General features: G+C 44.2%; 1 protein-coding gene across 3 annotated transcripts in view; it reads right to left on the bottom strand.

The window, feature by feature from the left end:
* Nucleotides 1-22011, bottom strand: part of DDX47 (DEAD-box helicase 47) — a 612119-nt gene that overhangs the window by 456434 nt on the left and 133674 nt on the right. For all 3 annotated transcript variants that reach the window (XM_077452460.1, XM_077452461.1, XM_077452459.1), the window contains exon 4: nucleotides 21812-21883. In XM_077452460.1, coding sequence (XP_077308586.1) covers nucleotides 21812-21883 — 72 coding nt within the window. The remainder of the gene's footprint in view (nucleotides 1-21811; nucleotides 21884-22011) is intronic.

Here is a 22011-nt window from a genome sequence, read left to right as displayed (position 1 = left end):
CTCAGAGGATGCCACCAGGCTCAGACAAGAAAACAGAGCAGGAGGGCAAGTCCACCAAACCCCTGAAAACTAAAGACCAGCCCAGAGACATGCTATACTATACGCAAAAGATAGCAGGCCCTGCATAATCCTCACAGGCTAAAGCACAGCACCCTGCAGTGTTCAGAGAACAGGCAGACAGAGAAAATGCAGGCAGGCTGGATGACACTGAACTTATGGAGTCTGTCCCTGATCCCATGCCCAGCCTGTTTGATATACAATCGGAGGATAGCCCCCAACCCACACCAAGTGAAATACTGCATGCTGTTCATAGATGCACTGCCTCGGTGTGTGATTTGAAAGAAGTTTGGGGGGCTGAAGGAGACTGTCTCTCCTCCGCCAGGACATTCAAAAAATCAGAGAGAACCACTGCTGTGGAGGGCAGAGTAAGTGACAAAGGATCAGATGCCCCATATGAACCATGATGTGAGGCTGCTCAACAAGCACGCCAGGCCTTTGACAAGACTGACGATATTGAGAAGCACCAGCGACGCAACAATGTTCGCATTGTGGGGTTTCCAGAGAAGGTGGGGGACAGGGACCCCGCTGCACTCATTGAAGGTTGGCTGCAGGAAGTGTTTGGCAAGGAGGCTCTCTCTCCTCTACACACAGTGGAATAGGCACACAGGGTGCCATCACATCCTCTCCTGCCTGGCAACCCGCCCCCCCCCCACAATTGATGCTAGCCAGACTCCTGAACTATAAGGATCGTGAGGTTGTGCTGAGACTTGTGACTGGCCAGAGAAAAGGGTGCTGTGCAGTACAATGGCACCAGAATATCCTACCACAACTTTTAGGCAGAAGTGCAACACAGACGGTCCAAGTTTACAGACATCAACAAAAGGCTACAATGGCTACAGCTACATTATGCCATGCTGTTCAAGGCCAAGCTACGAATAACAGCCAGAGATCAGAATCACTTTTTTGAAAATGTACAGGATGCTGCTGGATGCCTGGATCAGAATGAGCACGATCTCCTTCACTGGGTTCAAGATAATGGAGAAGGTTGATGCTGCTGAAATCATCTTTACCCGGCAAGAAGGGCGCTAGTACCTTTAAAGCATATGCAAGTCTAAGAGAGCCTTTAATTGTTACCCACTATCAGCAAGTGAAATTCCACTGTTTTTTTTTCCTTTTTTTTTTTGTATTTTAGTGCAAGTGTACATGCGGAATGCGATCGTGCACATCATCTGTTCATTTTATGTTGCCATGGTTTATATGGCTCAAGCTTCTGTGCCCTGTTGGCGCGAGGAAGGCATATAAAAACCAAGCACCATTTTTGGAATGGCACTGTTTTGCCCTGTGCAAGCTACTCCATTACTACCTCATATGTGCTACACTATTTGATGACTGCTCCAGACTGTCCACTGGCTGGGGGCTGGTGGAGTACTGGAACTCTGTGCTTTAACAACTCCCCTATATCTATACTTAACATGTTTTCTACACCTATAGTGTCATGGAATGTCCAGGGGGTGAATGATCCATTTCAAAGGACTATAATTTCTACATGTATGCAGAAGTATCATCCGGTCATAATCGGCCTGCAGGAGACCCACCTGCAGGGAAAAACAGTTGGGTTCTTACAGTATGCATGGGTTGGGAAGGCCCATCACTCCAACTTATTTCACTTTCTCTCATGGAGTAAGTGTACTAATACATAAAGCACTGGCCTACCAGGAGCTGAACTCCCTCATTGATATCTGGTAGATTTGTCTTTGTATTTTAAACTGTATACAATTACTATGATTTTGGCATTTGTGAATAAACCACCCCCCGTTTTCTTGGGAAGTTATACAGTTGCTGCTGTTCTACCTAACAAGCCTGATACTCCAGTTCTGATTATGGGTGACTTCAACTGTTATATAGATCCCAAATTAGACAGCCACCCCCCCATGTCACCCCCTAGGGGCGGCCGGGCCACTGCTCTTAAACACCTATTGGCAGAGGTGGTATGGACTGACAATTGGTGCATTCGCAAACCAGGCAGGAAATTAAGACCCATGGCTCACTGTCCCGCATTGACTGATGTGCAGGTACCACAAACATTGTGGGCGCCACCTCTAAAGTAGAATACTTGCCACAGGGAGTATCGGACCATTCTCCACTAGCTTTATGGCTAACCAACTGCCCAGTTCGTCAACCAGGGCCCGATGGAAAACGAGCGCCTTTAGGCTTAAGCCGTTTACCTCACAGGACCAAATAAGCCTCTCAGATTCAGGTATTTTTCCGGTCACACCGGCAGTATACGGACAACCTGCAGAAATAGGAAACCTTTAAATGCATATCTTAGGGGGGTATATATACAGGAGATTACATTTTTAAACCAAACTTCTCTGCTCCGCTGGAGCAGGCGGGGGACCTGGTGAGACAGCTGGAACTGACTTATGTGACTAATCCTACTGATTATGCAAGGGAGGTATGGGTGTTAGCTCAGGATTCCTTGGACCGCCTGAGATCCTCCACTGCAGAACGAAAGAGGTTCTTCAAAAAACTGGCGTATTATGAGAAGGGGGAAAAGACGGGTCGTCTACTTGCCAAAATAGCACGATCCCAACAACAGTCACTGGCCATTGGCACCTCAAATGGCAAGGTGGTTAATTCTCCAGAGGCCATTATATCCAAGCTGGCCTCCTAGGAGGACCTCTACAGGTCGAGGGAGGCTTACTCGGTTGAGAACCTGGCCGCTTATGTGTCAAATATTGCTTTACCCTCGCTGTCTGCTGAGGCAAAAGGACAACTAGATGCCCCGATTACATTAGAAGAGCTTCAGATGGCAGGCTGCTCTTTCCCCACCTGTAAGGCGCCTGGAGAGGATGATCTCCCCATGGAGGTATACACTCAATTTGGTGAACAAATACTGCCAGAAATGTTAAAGGATTTTAACGCATGTCTAGATGAAGGTAAACTTCCTGAATCCATGGCCAGGGGCTGTACCAGGAAGTCATCACAGTGTGTGTGGGCCTGGAAGCAGCAGCATGAAACTTAGAGGGAGATAGATCTGTTGTATAAGAATCCTCCATGTAAGAATGTACCATATATACTCGAGTATAGGCCGACCCGAATATAAGCCGAGGCCCCCAATTTACCCCAAAAAAACTGGGAAACTTATTGACTCGTGTATAAGCCGAGGGTGAGACATGCCTGTCCATCCCTGTGTGTCCATCCATCCCTGTGTGTGTGTGTCCATCCATCCCTGTGTGTGTGTGTCCATCCATCCCTGTGTGTGTGTGTCCATCCATCCCTGTGTGTGTGTGTCCATCCATCCCTGTGTGTGTGTGTCCATCCATCCCTGTGTGTGTGTGTCCATCCATCCCTGTGTGTGTGTGTCCAGTAGTAGGCAAGTTCAGGTTAGACCAAGTAATTAGGAGGCTGCAATAAGAGATAGCAGCCTTAGACTAAACGAGCTAGTAGCAATGTTTTGCTAAAACGCTCGCCAGTAAACGAAAAAGCCCCCAATAGATCACTTCACAGTGGATGTGGGATATATGTGCACATCTGAGGGTCAGGTAGTCAAAAGACAGGATGGTGCTTGGGTCCTCCTGCAGCAGGCGTCCATGCACAGTGTAGGAAGTTCCGCCATTGGGGGGGGGTCAAAACACCCTGCTAGTGCCAGGCAGTGGGTTGTTCACAAGGCGGGTCAGAGGTGGTGAGGGGGGGAAACAGAAAATGACATCTTGCTGACCTTTCCACAGACGGTGCCTGGGATCTTCTCCTTGATGCCCGGATCGCCGCTCTTCTCATCTGACAGACGGCGTCGGCGCCTCGGCGGCCATGCCACTGTTCAAAAGCCGCGCCTCCGTCTGTGATAGGCGGAACACTCAATTTCCCAGCAGTCTGTGTTCCGCCTATCACGGACATCCTCTCATCCTCGTCCGTAGTATGAGGATGAGCGGATGTCCGTGATAGGCGGACCACTGACTGCTGGGAAATTGAGTGTTCCGCCTATCACAGACAGGGAGGCACGGCTTTTGAATTGTAGAATGGCTGCCGTCTGTCTGCTCGACACGCTGATCGGGCAAGCAAACGGCGATGACTCGAGTATAAGCCGAGGGGGGCACTTTCAGCCTCAAAAAAGAGGCTGAAAATCTCGGCTTATACTCGAGTATTTACGGTACATCGCTTTCTAAGCGAGTAATAAACCCTTCCCTGGTTAACCTCCCTGGCAGTGATCCAGAGTCTGGCTCGGGCTGGGATTTCAGTACCACGTGCGGTAACTCTGAGCCAGACTCGGGATCGCATCGCTGGATACAGGGAGAAGTTAGTTACTTACCTTATCCCCTGGATCCAGCGATGTCCTCCACGCTGTGCGATCGAGCTGTCCTCCGCTCGATTCACACAGTGCCAGAGTGCCGCCAAGCTCCGTTATCCGCGACGTTATGGAGCATGGGAGCGGAGAACGACGCCAAATTCAAAAAAGTAAAAAACACACAGCACTGTAATCTTACAGAATACAGTACTGTATAAAAAAAATTACACACCTCCTTTGTCCCTAGTGGTCTGTCCAGTGCCCTGCATGCATTATATTATAAATACAGTTTTTTCTGCCTGGAATTTGGAGATTGCTTATAGCAACCAAAAACTGTCCCTTTATGTCAAAAGTAATTTTAGACCAGCTAGAAAACAGCGATAAATTATAATGACTTGCAGAATTGAGCGATAGCGATTTGTGGGGAAATTAGTCATTAAACACTAAATCTAATGACTGCGACAATTCTGCAAATTAGCAAATTTCAGTGTTTTTGGATTTGATTACATTATTGAAAAATTATTTATTATCATTATTATATTATAAACTTTATCATACCCGGGATGTCTACTAGACAATGGTTTGAAAAGATTTAAGAGAGTTATTCCTAAGAATTGCAGGCCTACAATATAAAACGCCAAATAATCATGCAAAATAATTGTACCGCTTTCAGCACCTAAAATCAGAACTAATCATACCGCCAGGGAGGTTAAGAAGTGCATCCAGTTTGTGTGTAAATTGCTGAGCAGACACAGGCAGCATTGCTATCAACACCCTGAGAGACCCTGTGTCAAAAGGGACATGACAGCGGCGACGAGGATTGTCGATTTTAGCACACATGGCTTTCATAGGGTTTATTCAGTCATTTGATCCTGCTGCTGAATCATGGAGCTCCTGGGGGGAGAGGCTGGAGCAGTATATGGAAGCAAATAGTGGGGCTGTAGAGAAGAAAGTTGCAGTTTTCCTCAAAGCATTGGGTCAGGCTGCATATGGCACTCTCAGAGACTTAATTTCTCTAGACAAGCCAGACTCTAAGCCCCTGCCTGAGTTAATTCAGAGGCTACATAAGCACTACAACCCAAAGCCGTTAGAAAGTGGAGCGTTTTAAATTCTACAGTAGGAGACAGCATGCCAGAGAGGATATAAAGACTTATATCACTGCTTTACGTAACATAGCTGCCACTTGTCAGTTTGGAGACTACCTGCAGACGGCTCTCCGCAACATGTCTGTCATGGGACTCTGCGACCCAGCCATACAGAAACGTTTACTCACAGAACCCGACTTGACTGACTAAAGCCATGGACCTTGCTACGGTCATGGAGTTGGCTACAGGGAACGTCACCCTACTGAAGGTGCCACCTGAACCTCCTGCAAGCCAGGGGGAGGAAATATTTCACACTGATATCACCCAACACCGACGACGGCCATCACCAAATCAACCTAAACCTTGCCACGCTAATGCTCCTGTCTCTAGGATACCAAATTGTTGTGGTAACACTCACAATGCACCTGCTTGCAAGTTCAAAGAAGTAATTTGTTTTCTTTGTGGAAAGACTGGTCATATTGGGCATATTTGAAGCAGCTCACTCCCCGAACAATACCACAAAAGGTAGACTTAACAGACATTTCATGTGGACACTGACAAGAACGGCTGCAGCTCTGATGAGACCTTTGTCCAGCATGTTGGACTGTTTCTGGTAGCTGGGAACACTCCTGCGATAAAAGTAGATATCACATTTAAGGGCTGTCCTGTCTCCATGGATGTTGATACAGGGGCGGCTGTGTCCATCATTTCATGGACTGATTTAAAGGCATCGGGTCTGTCCCTACCGCTCCAACCTACAAAATCTCACACTGCAAACCTACAGCAAGGAACTGCTACAGACCATGTGAAACCCATTGTGACATTAGGCAAGCACAGTGAAACCCATTACATTGCTTTCTGAGGTAGACCATTGGGTGGAATCCCGAAAGTCACGCTTTAAAGGAGGTTTTTGAGGACTCTTTGGGCTCAGTAAAAGGAAAAATAGCCCACCTTATCTTATAGCCTGGTGCTACACCTCATTTTTGTAAGGCAAGATCGGTGCCCTTTGCCTTGCAGAAGTGGAAGCAGAGCTGGACCATCTATTGGCTGAAAAGATCATAACTAAAGTTGATAGAAGTAAATGGGCATCGCCAATTGTGCCTGTCAAGAAAAAGGGAGACATTAGAATTTGTGGGGATTTTAGGGTTGCCCTGAACCACCAACTTTGAGTGGATCAATACCCGTTGCCTCGATTTGAAGATCTATTTGGCTCACTGGCTGAGTGGCAAGTGTTTACAAAAATAGAGACTTAAACCAAGCTTGCCTGCAACTGCAAGTACACCCAGATTCTCACCATCTGTTGACCATTAACACCCATAAAAAGGATTATTCCAATATAACCACATGGTTTTTGGCATAGCCCCAGCTCCAGCCATCTGGTAGCGGATCATGGATGAGGTCCTGGCAGGCATACCTTTCACCCAATGTCTACTAGATGAAGACATGCTCATTACTGATCACACCAATGAAGATCACAGAAAGAATGTTGAAGCTGTGCTAGAGAGACTCCAACGGTATGGTTTACGTGCCAATCTTTCAAAATGCTAATTTTTCAAGTCTTGACTGGAATTTTGTGCCCACACTGTGGACCGACATGGGTTACACACTACTGAAGAAAAGGTTAAAGACCTTACTCATGCCCCCACGGCCCAGAACGTCACACAGCTCAGGTCCTACCTTGGCCTCCTAAATTACTACCAACGTTTCTTGCCGAACCTAGCACACCAGCTCTACCCGTTACATCTCTTACTGAATACAAGAGCTAAATGGATATGGACAGACAAATGTAAAGAAGCTTTTCGGCTTTTTTCAAGAGCTCATTATGTCCTCTCAGGATCTGGTCCACTACGATTTAAAGAAACACGTCACCTTGGCTTGTGACGCCTCACCTTATGGACTGGGTGCTGTGCTTTCCCATGTCATGCCAGATGGCACGGAGCACCCCATTTCTTTTGCCTCCAGGTCTTTAACCTTAGAACAAAATTACTCCCAGATAGACAAGGAAGCTTTGGCCATTGTATGGGCCACAAAAACATTGTTCACACGTACATCTATGGATGGGAGTTAATTATCACTGACCACAAACCTCTGTTGTCCATACTGAATCCTGAGAAAGGAATTTCTACAACAACCGCCTCTCACTTAAAAAGGTACGCTTTATTCTTGGGAGCTTATACTTATTCTATTAGATACCGCTCCCACGAGGCCCATGGCAATGCAGATGCATTTTAGCGACACACACATAGTGGAAGTACACAGGCCATGGCCCTGCATGTTCACCTCCCTAATTGACAGACATACAGCCACAGATCCCTTCCTGTCTCAGATATTCTCGTATATGTTCAGGCTGAATGGCCAGAGAAAGTCCCAGGTGATTTTCGTCCGTACTTTACCAGCAAAATGTGAGCTTGTGACTAATGCTGGTTGCCTACAGTGGGGCAATAGAGTGATTATACCTCAGTATTTGAAACCAACCATGCTAAGGATACTGCATGAGGGCCATCCTGGCGTGGTGCACATGAAGCAGCGAGCCCGGAGCTATGTTTTGTGGCCAAAGCTCAGCGACCCCATAAGAAAGGAACCCTGCTACCTTGGCCGTGGCCGACAGACCCCTGGTCAAGACTATATCTTGATTTTGCTGGCCCAATCCAGGTTAAAATATATTTGATCGTGGTAGATCCACATTCAAAATGGCCTGAGGTATTTCAAATGCCTTCTACTACCTCAGCTGCTACCATTCTAGTCTTAAGGAAGCTCCTGGCTCAGTATGGCTTGCCAACAGCCATAGTCTCAGACAATGGAACTCAATTTGCATCTCATGAGTTTCAATCCTTCCTCAGTGCCTTGAGCATCCAACACTATAAAAACAGCTCCTTATAAACCAGCCTCGAATAGGCTGGCAGAACGGTTTCTGCAGACGTTTAAGAAGCACTTACTGTCCACTCTGGACCAGATCAGACTGTCAGAGAAGCTGCTGGACTTCTTGACCATGTACCAAAACACGCTACTACTGGGCTGTCCCCTGATTTTTTTATGTTTGGGAGGCATCGCCGCCGCAAACTGGATTTAGTCCATCCACAGGAACAGTCACCAACACCTCCTCCACCAGCCTGTCCTGGATTCCATGCCGGTGATCTTGTATAGTTTTAGGAATTACAGAGTTTTGCCTCATTGGCTTCCAGGCATAATTGATGGACATCTTGGAAGAAGAATGTACTTTGTTCGCCTGGAGAATGGCGTTTATGTTCACTTTTTTAGCAATTGAGGAAGCGCATTGGCCAACCACTAGAGACAAACCCGACCCCTCTTTCTAACCAACCACCAGAGTCCACTCAGAGCTCTACATGGTGTCTGACATGATCACACAAGCTTACAACCAACCCCTGAAAAGGTTGGCGACCATATTCCTGAGGAGTCCGGACACGTGCCTGGCATTGCAGAGACCGATTGGTCTGTTGAACACCCACTGACATCTCCAGAACCCTTGACCGACTATCCCTTCCAGTGCTGTGCCACTTCGTAAGTCTACCCGCCAAAGACATCAAACACCTCTTTGGCAAAGCACTGAAATCTTACGGGACAGGAAAAAAAAGCCCCTGAAGTGCTGCTGAAGCCACAGAACTGAGTTGCAGGTACTACTTGCTGAACTGATCCTGTTTGCCTTGTCTTTTATGCGTTGAGTATTTTATGTGTTGTGTATTTGTGCTCGTTAAATTATTTATTTTTTCTTAGCGAAAAAGAGGTGGTATAATGCTTATGCAGAATCGCTGTGACCCTTAACCCCTTTCTCCTAATGCATGCTGGGGGAGGGGCTGTACCAGGAATTTAGTCAGTGTGTGTGGGACTGGAAGCAGCAGCATGATACTTAGAGGGAGATCTTTTGTATATGAATCCTCCATGTAAGAATGTACATCGCTTTCTGAGTGAGTAATAAACCCTTCCCTGGTTAAGAAGTGCATCCAGCCTGTGTGTAACTTGCTGAGCAAACGCTGGCAGCATTGCTAGCAACACCCTGAGAGACTCTGTCAAAGGGACATAACAAAATGTGATTTTGTTACTTCAGCTGGGGAAGGATTTGGTTGATCCAGACTCCTACAGGCCCATTTCATTGCTTCAGGGTGATGTAGAAATCCTGGCTAAGGTCCTGGCACTTTGGGTCAACTGGATAGTATCCTCCATTATACACCAGAATCAGCCTGGCTTTATGCCACAAAAATCCACGGCCACAAACCTAAGGCGGCTATTCATAAACATGCAACTACAAGCATATAATGGGGGTCCATAGGGCTCTCTTGTCCCTAGATGCCAATAAAGCGTTTGACGGTGTCAGCTTGGGGTACCTGTGGGGAGTACTAGATAAATTTTAATTCGGGGACCAGTTTGTAGCATGGGTTCAGCTGCTTTATGCTTCCTCACAGGCAACCATTAGAGTGGCGGATAGAATGTCACCTGCTTTTGCTATGGACAGGAGAAGGAGGCCATGGTAAAGGCAAGTTCCCTGATCTGTGGGTTCCAATATGGACTCCTCCATGAAAAAAACATGTTGTACACAGAAGAAATGCTCATCTTTCTGGGGGGTCCCAGCCACTCATTGCCAGGAGTAATGTCCATAATAACGCAATTTTGTCATTTTTCTGGTTTGACCATAAACTGGTCTAAATCAGCCCTGATGCTGCGGGACGAGGACCAGGAGGTGGAACTTCCCAACTCTTGTCCCACCACCACGGTTTCCAACTTCAAATATTTGGGTGTACAAATCTCGCCCAGACTCAGGGATTATTGCTCCCTAAATGTAAACACCTTACTATCTATCTCGGTTTCAAGATAAGATCAGTGCATGAAACAACCTTAAAATGTCGCTGGCAGGCAAGGCCAATTTAATCTTAATGATTCTAATGCCCCAGTTGCTGGACTTCTTACACAACTCGCCAGTAGCAATACATCTAAAAATTGTCAGTGTGGTAAAATCCCTCTTATGGCGACTCCTGTGGAATGCCAAGCCCCCCTAGGATTAGGCTGGAGCAGCTGCAGCACTCCAAGGACAGCAGAGGCTTGGTGGTTCTCAAACCTTGGCTGTACTACGTAGCAGCCCAGCTGCAGCCTTTGGGCGGCTCTATATCCCAAGATCCGTGAGCCTCGGCGGCGCAGCAGATGTCCTTTTCCTCTGGGGCTGAGACCATCCTGATGGGACTGTAGTCGTAAATGTTCATAAATTCCAAAAAAAAACAGACCCAAACACTCTCACTAATACAGAAAAATGGAACAAGAGCAGGCAACTCCAGGGGTTCCAGGGATTTACAGATTTTAGCCCTATATGGGGTAATCGTTCATATGTGAAGCGGATTAAGTTACAGCAGGGGCCCAAATGGAGTGCCCATGGTGTGACACTGCTATCCCACATATTTGATGATGGTAAGTTTCTTTCCTTCCCTGAACTACGAGACAAATTCGACCTACCTGCCACCATGTGGTACTTGTACCTACAACTGCAGCATGCTGTTGCTGCGCAGGGGGATGCAGGAGAGTGGACACTGTCACCCACTCCAGTATTCCACATGCTACACTCCAGCAGTACAACTAAGGGGATTATATCACAATGCTACTAGCAAGACACTTGCGGGCACACCCCTGTAAGTCAGTGTCTGCATGGGAGAGGGACCTTGGCCAACTTATGAGAGATCAGTGGGAAGAAGCCCTACAATCTATAAACCACATGCTCTTTGAATGTAGCACAAAACGTTTCCCAACTATATATATATATATATATATATAATGCTAAGGGTATACTACACCGCAACAAAATTACATAGGATGGACAGACTGGCGGACCCTTTGTGCTGTTGCCGTCGGCAGCACAATGGGGATCTCATCCATCTTCTGTGGCGCTGCCCGAAGCTCCATCAGTACTGGAACGAGGTGGTTGGTACACTCAATGGGGTGTTTCAAACCAAGGTACCTACAGACCCTATATGCTGTATTCTGGAGGATGTGATCCCAAAGAAATTGACCAGGGTTGCATTCTTTAGGGCACTGTTTCAGGCTAGGAAACTGAATGGGCTGGAAATCCACCTTGCCACCCACTAGCACCTCCTGCATAACACACATGGGAAATACCCTTGTTATGGAAAAATATATCTATCAGCGCAGGGGATGCCCGGGCAGGTTAGAACGCACATGGTCACACTGGTTAGATACACCTGGTCTAAGCCCTAGGGAACTTGTGACGTCTAGTCTTTTAAAAAGGTCCATAGAGGTGAGACTATATCATATTGATACTATGCATGCTGCAAGCTGTGTCAGTGGGGAGATGGCCTGGTGCATTAAGAGTGCTAGGAATACATAGATGTGTAGTAACGGTAAGGATAACATGCTTAAGTATATGTAATTGGTTGAAAATTCCTTTATGTACTTGTACATTTGAAGTTGTTTCTCCACATGTTCAATAAAAACTTTTTTTTTTTTATCAAAAAGAAGGAGGTAGAACATGAGGGGTTATGTTGAAACCAAACCACAGTCATGTAGAGTGACTAAAATTTCAGCCACAACTCCCAGGAAAATTGTTTGGCATGTAAAGAAAACCCCACAAATAACTTCAGGGGAAATACAGGATTCTCTGAAAACATGTGGCATGGCTGTTCCAAGATACACAATAAGGAGGCACTTGAAGAAAGATGGGCGGCATGGTCGAGTCACCAGAACAAAGTTATTACTACACAAATGTCACAAAGTATCCTGCTTACAATACGCAAAACAGACCGTCTGCACAAATACACTTGGAGTGAGGAGACCAAAATTTAGCTTTTTGGTCACAACCATAAACGCTACATTTGGAGAGGAGTCAACAAGGCCTATAATGAAAAAAGTACACCATTCCTACTGTGAAACACAGAGGTGGATCGCTGATGTTTTAGGGATGCGTGAGCTACGAAGGCACAGGAAATCTGGTCAAAATTGATAGAAATAATGGAGGAACATTTGCATTCATTAGCCAGGAAGCTGCGCATGGACATTCCAACATGACACCGATCCAAAACACAAGGAGAAGTCAACCGGTCATTGGCTACAGCTGAATAAAGTGAAGGTTCTAGAGTGGTCATCTCAGTCTACTGACCTAATCATTTAGCCCCTCTGGGGAGATCTTAAACATGCAGGTCATGCAAGACAGCTCAAGAAATTCAAGAAACTGGAGGCTTTTTGTTAAGAGGAATGGGCCGCTCTACCATCTGAGAAGATAAAGAGCCTCGTCCACAAATACCACAAAAGACTTCAAGCCGTCAATGCTAAAGAAGACAATGCACAGTATTAGGAAATGGGGTATGTAAACTTCAATCAGGGTCATTTGGGAAATTTGTTGCCATTATGATTTAAAACGAGTAAACAGTTGATTGATAAATGGATTCAGCAAAGCACTGCCCATGAGTGAAAGAAATGTTTTTGTTTTATCATTCATATTCTCTGAAAAGTGGCCAAAAAAATCAAATGTTGCCAGGGTATATAAACTTATGGGTTGTAAAAAAATTTTTTATTATATATATATATATATATATATATATATATATTATATACACACACACATATATATATACACACATATACGCACACACATACATATACACACATTATTATTCAGGATTTATATAGCACCAACAGTTTACGCAGCGTTTTACAATATAAAAGGAGACAATACATTAATATACAAGAGGATTAAGAGTGCCCTGCTCAGAAAAGCTTACATTCTAATAGGGTGGGGCAGGTGGTACAAAAGGTTTTAACTGTGGGGAATGAGCTGATGGAAGTGGTAGGAGATTAGTTGGAGACATGGTAGGCTTCCCTGAAGAGATGAGTTTTTAAGGATCGCCTGAAGGTAGCGAGAGTAGGGGATATCCGGACCAGTGGAACTAGCGAGTTCCAGAGGATGGGAGAGACTCTGGAGAAATCATGGAGACGAGCATGGGAGGAGGAGACGAGAGAGCTTGAGAGTAAGAGGTCTTGAGAAGAGCAGAGCACCGAAAGCTGAAAACTGGTCTGGTTAAGAAGGGGGTTTAAGTGGCCAGTGGTCAAGTGGTTAAAGTGCATGTGCAAAAAAATTAGAATAGTATCAGCGTGCAACTAGTACAAAAAATCTACGCACAAATAAGCATTCAAAAATAGTTTAGTCACACTTGCTTCTACCATCCAAAATCCACCAGGATTATGCCCTAGCACAGTGTTTCCCAAATAATGGAAAGCCTGAAAAAACATGACCTGTTGGAGCGCCTTGAGGACTGCCCTATCAGCTCCCCTTAATATCAAAAACAAGGGTCTGACTGTGCTTTTGGTATAATATATGTTTAATGGCAGATCACATTCCACTCTTCTTTCTTCAGAACATAAAGCCAGGGACAAGATAAGTGGGGCAGTAACTATGATGGTAATTGGTAAGCATTAAAAACTCTCCCACTGTACTGTAATAATCCTCCTCCACTTATCCATTCAATATAGTCCTGCATGCAAGTTGGAAAGTGATGCAGATTTTCTAGGTGGTGTTTTCTTTGGGCTAAAAGTGTTGCAGAAGAAAGGCACTTTATCAATTAGTCTACTGAGAATATGAGTTAATATGGCGCTCACAGAATAAAGCTTGATATATAAATAGCCAAAAATGACTAATAAAAAATAAATAAATAATAATTTAAGAGGGGGGATATAAACAGTCAATAAGAACAATTCAAGTACAAATATTGAGCCCAATAATTAATCCATGTGAGGATGTGAAGATGCTGAAAACATGGAGGAGGTCTGCCAGTCCAAAAAGCTAGAAGCAGCACTGCAACAAAACACAAGAGGAAAGGATGGTGCCCTGTATACAATAATACCATTTATGAGGCTTAAAAACACTCACATTTTAGTAGTGTTAGGCCAGCATATCAGAATTAATGAGTATTTATTTGCACGTTCCTGGGTATAGTTGGTGGTCTTGGAAATATTAGCCCTCTGTTGAAAGTCCTATGTCCCATTAAAAGTTAGATAGTGCTACAGGAGATGGACACTTCCTGGGTGGATGAACGTAGGAGGGAACTCCATGATGCAGGAGCAGCACTGTAGACGTCACTTCCAGGAACGATGCAGGCGGCGGTGCCCACGTTCGGAGCATGCGTGCTCCTTCGTGAGGTTCTGCTGGCGGCCATATTGGAAATGGGAATAAATACTTAAGGCTAGATTGTGATAGGACGAGTCTTGTAACCATGGAAGTTTGTGAAAACAAAGCGGGAGGAGCTTGGTCTGTGTGGCGGCTGTAGTGGGAGGGACGAGGAGGTGCTTGCTGGGTGGTAGATACTTGGAATAAGTTATACAAGGTACATGAAACTTTTTTTTTATTTAGATTTTTCCGAACTAAAAGTGGGACTACTCGTAAGAAATCACTGATGGTGAATATATAGAGATGAACCGGACGACTGTCCTGGGATTTTGGACAAATGTCTGAATGGAGAATTAGAGTGAAAAGATGAAAAATAAAAAAAATAAAATGATAAATAATAATAATAAATAATAATAATGAAAATAAAGGAAAAGAAATAATTACGCTTGAAAAAAAAAATATATATAAAAAAAATTGGAATAAAAAAAAAGTAATAGAAAAAATATATATAAAGAAACAGTTAAAAAATTATTATATATATATATATATATATATATATATATATATATATATATATATATATATATATATATATATATATATATATAACTTTGTATACCCTTAATGGTGCGTGTACTCCTGCATGTGGAGATATTGGGGAAAGTGGGGGGGGGGGGGGGGGGTGAGAGAATGGTGGAGCAGACAGGCCTATGTAAACAAAATTAAAAAGAAACTGTAAAAGCAGTTACGGCTTCCGGGCAAAAGGTAGGGCGTATAAAAAGAAGTGTTGGAAGGTATACAAAAGTGAAAAACATTTAAAATTGGCTGGAAAAAAAAAGTAATCAAATCTATATACCATATAAAAAGGTGCGATGAGCGCATAAGCAGATGGCAAAAAACGAATCTTCATTACTCCACTAAATTCCCCACATTTTACGCATAATGTGGAACTATACAAAATAATATTTTTGTTATACTAAAACATTAACTTTGATGCCCTTGTTTAGGCCACCTGGCAATAGTGTATCCAATGTGTAAATCCAGTAATTTTCCCATTCACACAATCCCTTATAGCGTTTGGCAGTAGGAAGTGTGTGTGTGATGAACTCTATGACCCACACCCGCAGTCCAGAGGACCAGGTTGTGGTGCTCTCCAAACCGCTTGCGGAGCGGGCGTATGGTGCGGCCTACATAAAGTAGGCTGCAAGGTCATGTAATACAGTATACCACATATTCTGAGCCACAGGTGAAGTATGGAATTATAAAGTGCTTTCCTTTGTGGTGGAAGTCTTTTTGCCTATGGTTAACATGAGCACATGTAAGGCATAAGAGCTTTCTGCACTGATAGATGCCCTTAATGTTAAAAAAGGTAAGTGGAATGCTGGCAGTGTCGGACGTGTAAATCTCATTTTGCTGGGTGCTATTTGAGATTTAATATTCTTGGCTCGTCTACAGGCGACTAGCGGTCTCTCACTTATGTGGGTTTTAAGGTGCAGGTCCTCACACAGGATGGCCCAATGTCTGGTAAAGATTTTTTCCATGTTATTAAATTTGTTATGGAATTGTGTTATAAAATCTGACTGGTTGAGCGGTGCCTCGTCGATAATCTTGAAAAGCGGTTTCTACAATTTGGTCTGGATATCCCTCGTCAAGGAATTTAGCTTTTAATGTCTGGCCGTGGGTCTTGTAATCTTGCAGGCACGTATAATTGTGCTTTCGTCGGCAGAACTGACTTTTCGGAGTGTTGTGCACCCATCAATTGTGGTGACCACAGTTGAAGTGCAAATATGAGTTCCCTAAGGTAGGTTTACTGTAATTTTGGGCGCCTATTTTGTTCTCATGATGAAATGGGTCTAGATATAAAAAAGTTAGTTGATCCTGATCTGTGACCCAATTGAAGGATAGCCCCATGGTATTATTGTTCGTGTTGGACAAATGGTACAGAGGAGGTTTCTGGACCGTCCCAGATAACCACATTGTCAATGTATTGGCCATAGAAAACTATATGGGGCACAAATGGATTATTCTGTTGTATATGTTGGAGCTCCCAGAACCCCATGGTAAGATTTGCATAGCTGGGGCAAAATTGGCCCCCATAGCGGTTTCCTGTGTTTGGATGTAGAACTCCCCATTGGCTTCAAAGTAGTTCTGTGTTAAACAGAACTCTAAAATCTCAAGTAAAAATAGATTTTGACGTGTATTTAATTGCAGTTCCTTATTGAGATAGTATTCTAACGCTTGAAACCCAGTGTCACGAGGGATGGATGTGTAAAGGGAGATGACGTCCAATGATAACCAATGGTACGTATGTTTCCAGGATTAATGTGGTAGTGTATTCAAAAGTTGGATACTATCCTTAATGTAAGAAGGTAGATTTTGAACTACACTTTGCAAAAAATTATCTATATAAATGGAAAAGTAACTCGTTACACTTTCCATTGCAGCCGCTATGGGTCTGCCTGGAGGGTGTATAGAATCCTTATGTACCTTAGGGAGGTGGTAAAAGTAAGGGCTGTTATAAAAAAAAAAAAAAAATCATGTTTGAGGAATGTGTCCGAGGCAGAGGATTCCATCAATATAGTTGCTCTATTGATAATCTCATACGCTTCAATCGTAAAAATTTGGTAAGGGATCTTTGGGGAGTTTTTTTGTATGTGGTGGTATCCGAAAGGATTCTAACGGTTTCTAGTGTGTAATCGGTACGATTTTGGACTACGATGCCACCTCCCTGTTGGCTGGCTTGATAACCAGGTGCTTTTTGTCAGTGATTTGAGGGCTGTACATTCTGCAGGGGTAAGGTTATATGGTGTGTGCATATGGGAGTTCGATAGTTTGCACATCCGTAGGATGTCGGCGTACACAACTTGATACAACGTCTGAACATGGGGTCCTTTAGCAAAGGATGGTTAAAATATGGACTTAAGTTTAAAATTAGTGTGCTGAATAGGGGGGGGGACATAGGCTGGTATCAGGTAAGGGATTCGGCAAGATCAGTGTACAACTCTTCAAGCTGATGTAGGGCTTCAGGTTCTGCTGGTCCTAAATCAAGGACATCAGTTTTAACTGCATTCAGCTAGAACTTTGGTGATGTCCTGAGTTTTCTTATAGTTTTTGGCAGCTTCAATATTAAAGAATCGCTTAACTGTGAAATTTCGAATGAACCTATTAAGATCCAAGAAAAGGGTGAATGGGTTCAGGAAGGCGGTAGGGGCAAAAGTGAGACCTCGTGCCAGCAAAGATTGTTCTGAAGTGGATAGTGTGGTAAGACAGGTTGAAACATTTTAGTTTGCGCAACTTCCTCTTCCTTTTTGTGTCTACATTTCCCAACTCTTCTTGTGCCAAGTAGTCTACTGCACTACAGTGCTGATCCAGGAATACCCTTTAATGCAGTTTTCCTCACTGCTCACCCAACTCCAACCAAACACTGAAGGGAAGCACCAAAAAATAATAATTTAACACCCCCCCCCCCCCTGCAGAAAGTAGTAAACACTGATGTCGCTCGTAGATGGAAACGTACAGGTATGCATCCTTGATGTCTATGGACACCAGAAAATTCCGAAGCACACTACTGAAGGGATGGATTCAATCTTGAACTTCTGCATCCGCTCGAAGCAATTCAAGGCCATGCAGGTCCAAAAATCAGATGAACTCCATCAGGCTCTGGCACAGGAACTATCGCTCCCTGGTGTCGCTCTGCAGAGCACAAAAGGTGCAAAGATGGAGGGCAAAGATTGAAGGGAAACGTTGCTCTGAGAAAACAACCCTTCACCCTGGAAACGGGTGGGAAGCAATCTTCATACCAAGAGGACTTGTCCGCAAGCTTGGTGGATAGGTGCATCCAGTAGTGCTTGGCACCACCCACAGGAGCCATGAAGGGAATGAAGCCTTGTTCAAGGAGCTAGAGGGAAGAGAAAACCTTACATGAGCAGCAAATAGCGGGCCCAGACTACCGACACAGTTCAATCTACTTGTTTGGTGAGGAGGTAGGGTACTACTCTTCCATGAGGATTTTGATAATTTGATCAAAAAGTAGCACTGAAGATAAAGTCTCCCCGGAAGGGCATATCCGCCAAGGCCTATTTAAAATTCTGGTCAGCACACCAGTATTTGAGCCCAAGCACCCACTGAAGCACCACTGTCGAACGTAAAAGAATGGACGCATCACAAAGTTCAGGCCCTGGACAAACTGGTCCACCAGATCCATGTACACCCGATCCACTTGTAGAGTGGGCCAACTTAGCTGCAGGACCTTGGCCCATTCAGTAAGCATCTGAGACACCAGGGTCATGGCCAACAGAGGCTGCAACATCGACCCTGCAATAGTACAGATAGAGCAGGCGACAAATTCTGTCCTGCGATCCGCAGCATCCCTAAAAGGAGGGAGACTACTTCCCCAATATCACAGCTACTTTATCAAAATAGGGGAATCCAACACAGCAGGCGAGGTCCACTTCTTCAGAAGGGCCTCCTTCAAGGGGTAACTTACCGCAAAATGTTTCAGAAACATCCAATCTTTGTAAAACTTTCAATGTATGCAGGCTAAGGAATAATCTCAAGGGACATAGCCAGTTTGTGCATATCCAAGGACAGTTGCGTCATGGGCCACTATAGCAAAGTCTCTTGCTTGGAAGAAAACTGTGCAGTCACTATTTCCTGTGCAATTACAGAGGCAGAACTGGACCTCGGTCTCTGAGGAAATGAGGGACAAATCCCTTACAGATAGCCTGCAGCAACGGAGTCCAACTCTGGCTCAGATATGTCCGAAGACACAGGTGAGGACAGGGGGGTGCTTCCTACTCTCCTTGTGCCCGAACATTGCCTCCACCCAGGAAAAAAAAAACAGCTCTCTGCTAGACAGACCACCGCAGGGAGTACCCACACCTCACACTGCACCAGGCAGGGAAGGGAGGGGGCATCTAATAACAGATCCAGCGAAGCATGAGAATAGGGCTCCCATGACATAGCCTCCCCTTCACCAAATTGAGAGGCTGACGGCCAGGGTAACATTGTGACACTTCAAGCGCACATCAAGATGTGTGTCCTCACGAGCCATTTAACTCACTGGCCACCCTGGTCCAGGATGTCTGCCAATAAACAGAAGATAAATATCGGGCAGCACAGTGGTGTAGTGGTTAGCACTCCCACCTAGCAGTAAAAAGGATCGTTGGTTCAAATCCCAACCATGACATTACCTGCCTGGAGTTTGCATGTTCTCTCTGTGCATGCGTGGGTTTCCTCTGGGTACTCTGGTTTCCTCCCACACTCCAAAGACATGCAAGTAGGTTAATTGGCTTCTGTCCAGAATTGTCCCTAGTATATGAATGGGGACCTTGGATTGTGGGCATCTTGAGGGTAGGAACCAATGTGAGTGTGCGATGTACAGGGATAGGGACAATTATAGACAGACACTCACGTAGGACTGGTGTCTTTATTCAACCTTACTAACTATGTAACTATTTATTATAAATTATTTTAATTAATATAAAAAATCCAAAGTGAACAATAACACTAAATCATATCACTATATCTTTTGGCTTCAAACTAGCATCAATTCTTCTAGGTACACTTGCACACCTTTTTTGAAGGAATTCGGTAGGTAGGTTGCTCTAAACATCTTTAATAACTAACCACAGATTTTCTGTGGATGCAGACTGCCTTGGATCCTTCTGTCTCTTCACGTAATCCCAGAGACTCAATGTTGAGATAAGGGCTCTGTGGGGGCCAAACCATCACTTCTAGGACTCCTTGTTCTTCTGTATGCTGAAGATCGATCTTTAAGTGGTTGTAAACTCAGACCCCCCCCCCCCCCCCAAAAAAAGAAAAGAGAATGCTAGTGGCAACCGTAGGTTCTCAGGAACCTACGGTTGCCATATACACCTATTAGCCCTGTAGGGGTGCAGGGAGTCGGTGAGTGGGGACCCTTGAGGGGAAGCACAAGAGTCACCATCACTTTTGCTGTGAATATACGTTTGGGTTATATATTCTGGAACTTTTGGCCACTTTGGAGCTTCACTATCTACACACATATATACACAATTCTTATTAACTTGGTGTGGATACTGGATTATTTTTTGGACTATTTTTTTGCTTTGTACTGCACTGAGGTTCACTATTTATGCATTTATTTATTGAGGTTTATCAATTATTTACTTATCAATTTATGAAATTTTTTAGTCTGCTTTACACGGTATTTTGGTATTATACCATAGATAAGCTGTACATTGTAGGAATATTTGTGCACCTTGTTGCACGGTGCTGTGATTTTTAGGAATTGGTTTTATTATTTTTTTCTGTTTTAAGGGAGCGCCATACACCCCCTATACTCACTTCTTATCCCCCTGGGGGGTCTAATAGGGGAGGCTGCATACCTTCTGTCCTAAGCGTGGAATATTTTATAATCTAATTTTTATGAATCACATACTAGCTCATAAAATACTTGCCTTAGATTGACGTGACCAGCGACATGTCTCCCGGAGTTATTTGCAGCTTTGCAGGCTCCCATACTGTGATTGGCTGAAGCATGCGCACAGGAGCCACCAGTCACAGCACAGCTACTGAAGAAAGAGCTTGAGCGGCCCGTTTATTCAGTGCCCATGTTGTTGGCACATACGGATACAGTGAATATCTCCTAAACTGTGAAAGTTTTGAAGATATTCACAGTACCTACAGGTAAATCTTATTAAAGGCTTACCTGTAGGTAAAAGTGGTTTAACAGGGTTTGCAACCACTTTCGTGACAATGGTTATAGGTTTGGGGTAATTGTCCTGCTGCAAAATACATTTTGGGCCAAACGCCTCCCTGATGGTATGGCATGATCAATAGGTACCCTACATGAAGCGACAGAACGATTTTAAGCAGCCTACATCCAGAGATCTGGGTTTAATTTATACAGTACATATCATATGCATTGCATACTAGGACATTATGTGAAACTTGTAAAAAAGAGATGGCTCCTGCCCCAACCTATAACTGGCCTTCACAGCAATGAGCACATGGAAGGGCAAACACATGAAAAGACAAAACCAGAGAATATTCCCAGGTCAACTCACCAACCTTTCTGCTTACCAACCAAATTAACCTGTCCAATAGTATGCATTAAAAACAGGGGTTTAGTTCACACACATTTGCAAATGCATGCGTAAGCTGTGCCATTGTGCAATGAGTGTTGTCAGGTATGCTCAAGAAACCAATTTTAATTCTGCGTACATAGTCTTTTTCAACCTTCAAAGCCATAGCACTTGATATTCAATAAAAACAATATAAAGCATGCTTATGTGTTTACTTTAAAGAACAGAAAGTTGAACATAAAATTTCCAATGCCTTTACCTATAATGATGTGAGGCTTTTTTGCAAGGGTCATGGCTTGCGACATCATATCAATTCCACCTACAATAACCGCTAAAATGACAAAATAAATACAAATTAGGCATGCAGTTAAACCATCAAATGTTGATCTGTAAATTAGGTATCTTGGAGAACAATACAGGACACAGAATACAGACTAGATATACATAAACCATGGGCTA

The sequence above is a fragment of the Lithobates pipiens genome, unplaced genomic scaffold (genome assembly GCF_037356315.1).
Source record: "Lithobates pipiens isolate NorthernLeopardFrog02 unplaced genomic scaffold, aLitPip1_a1.2 Scaffold_23, whole genome shotgun sequence".
Taxonomy (NCBI): Eukaryota; Metazoa; Chordata; class Amphibia; order Anura; family Ranidae; genus Lithobates; species Lithobates pipiens.
This window is presented reverse-complemented; position numbering and strand designations above follow the sequence as displayed.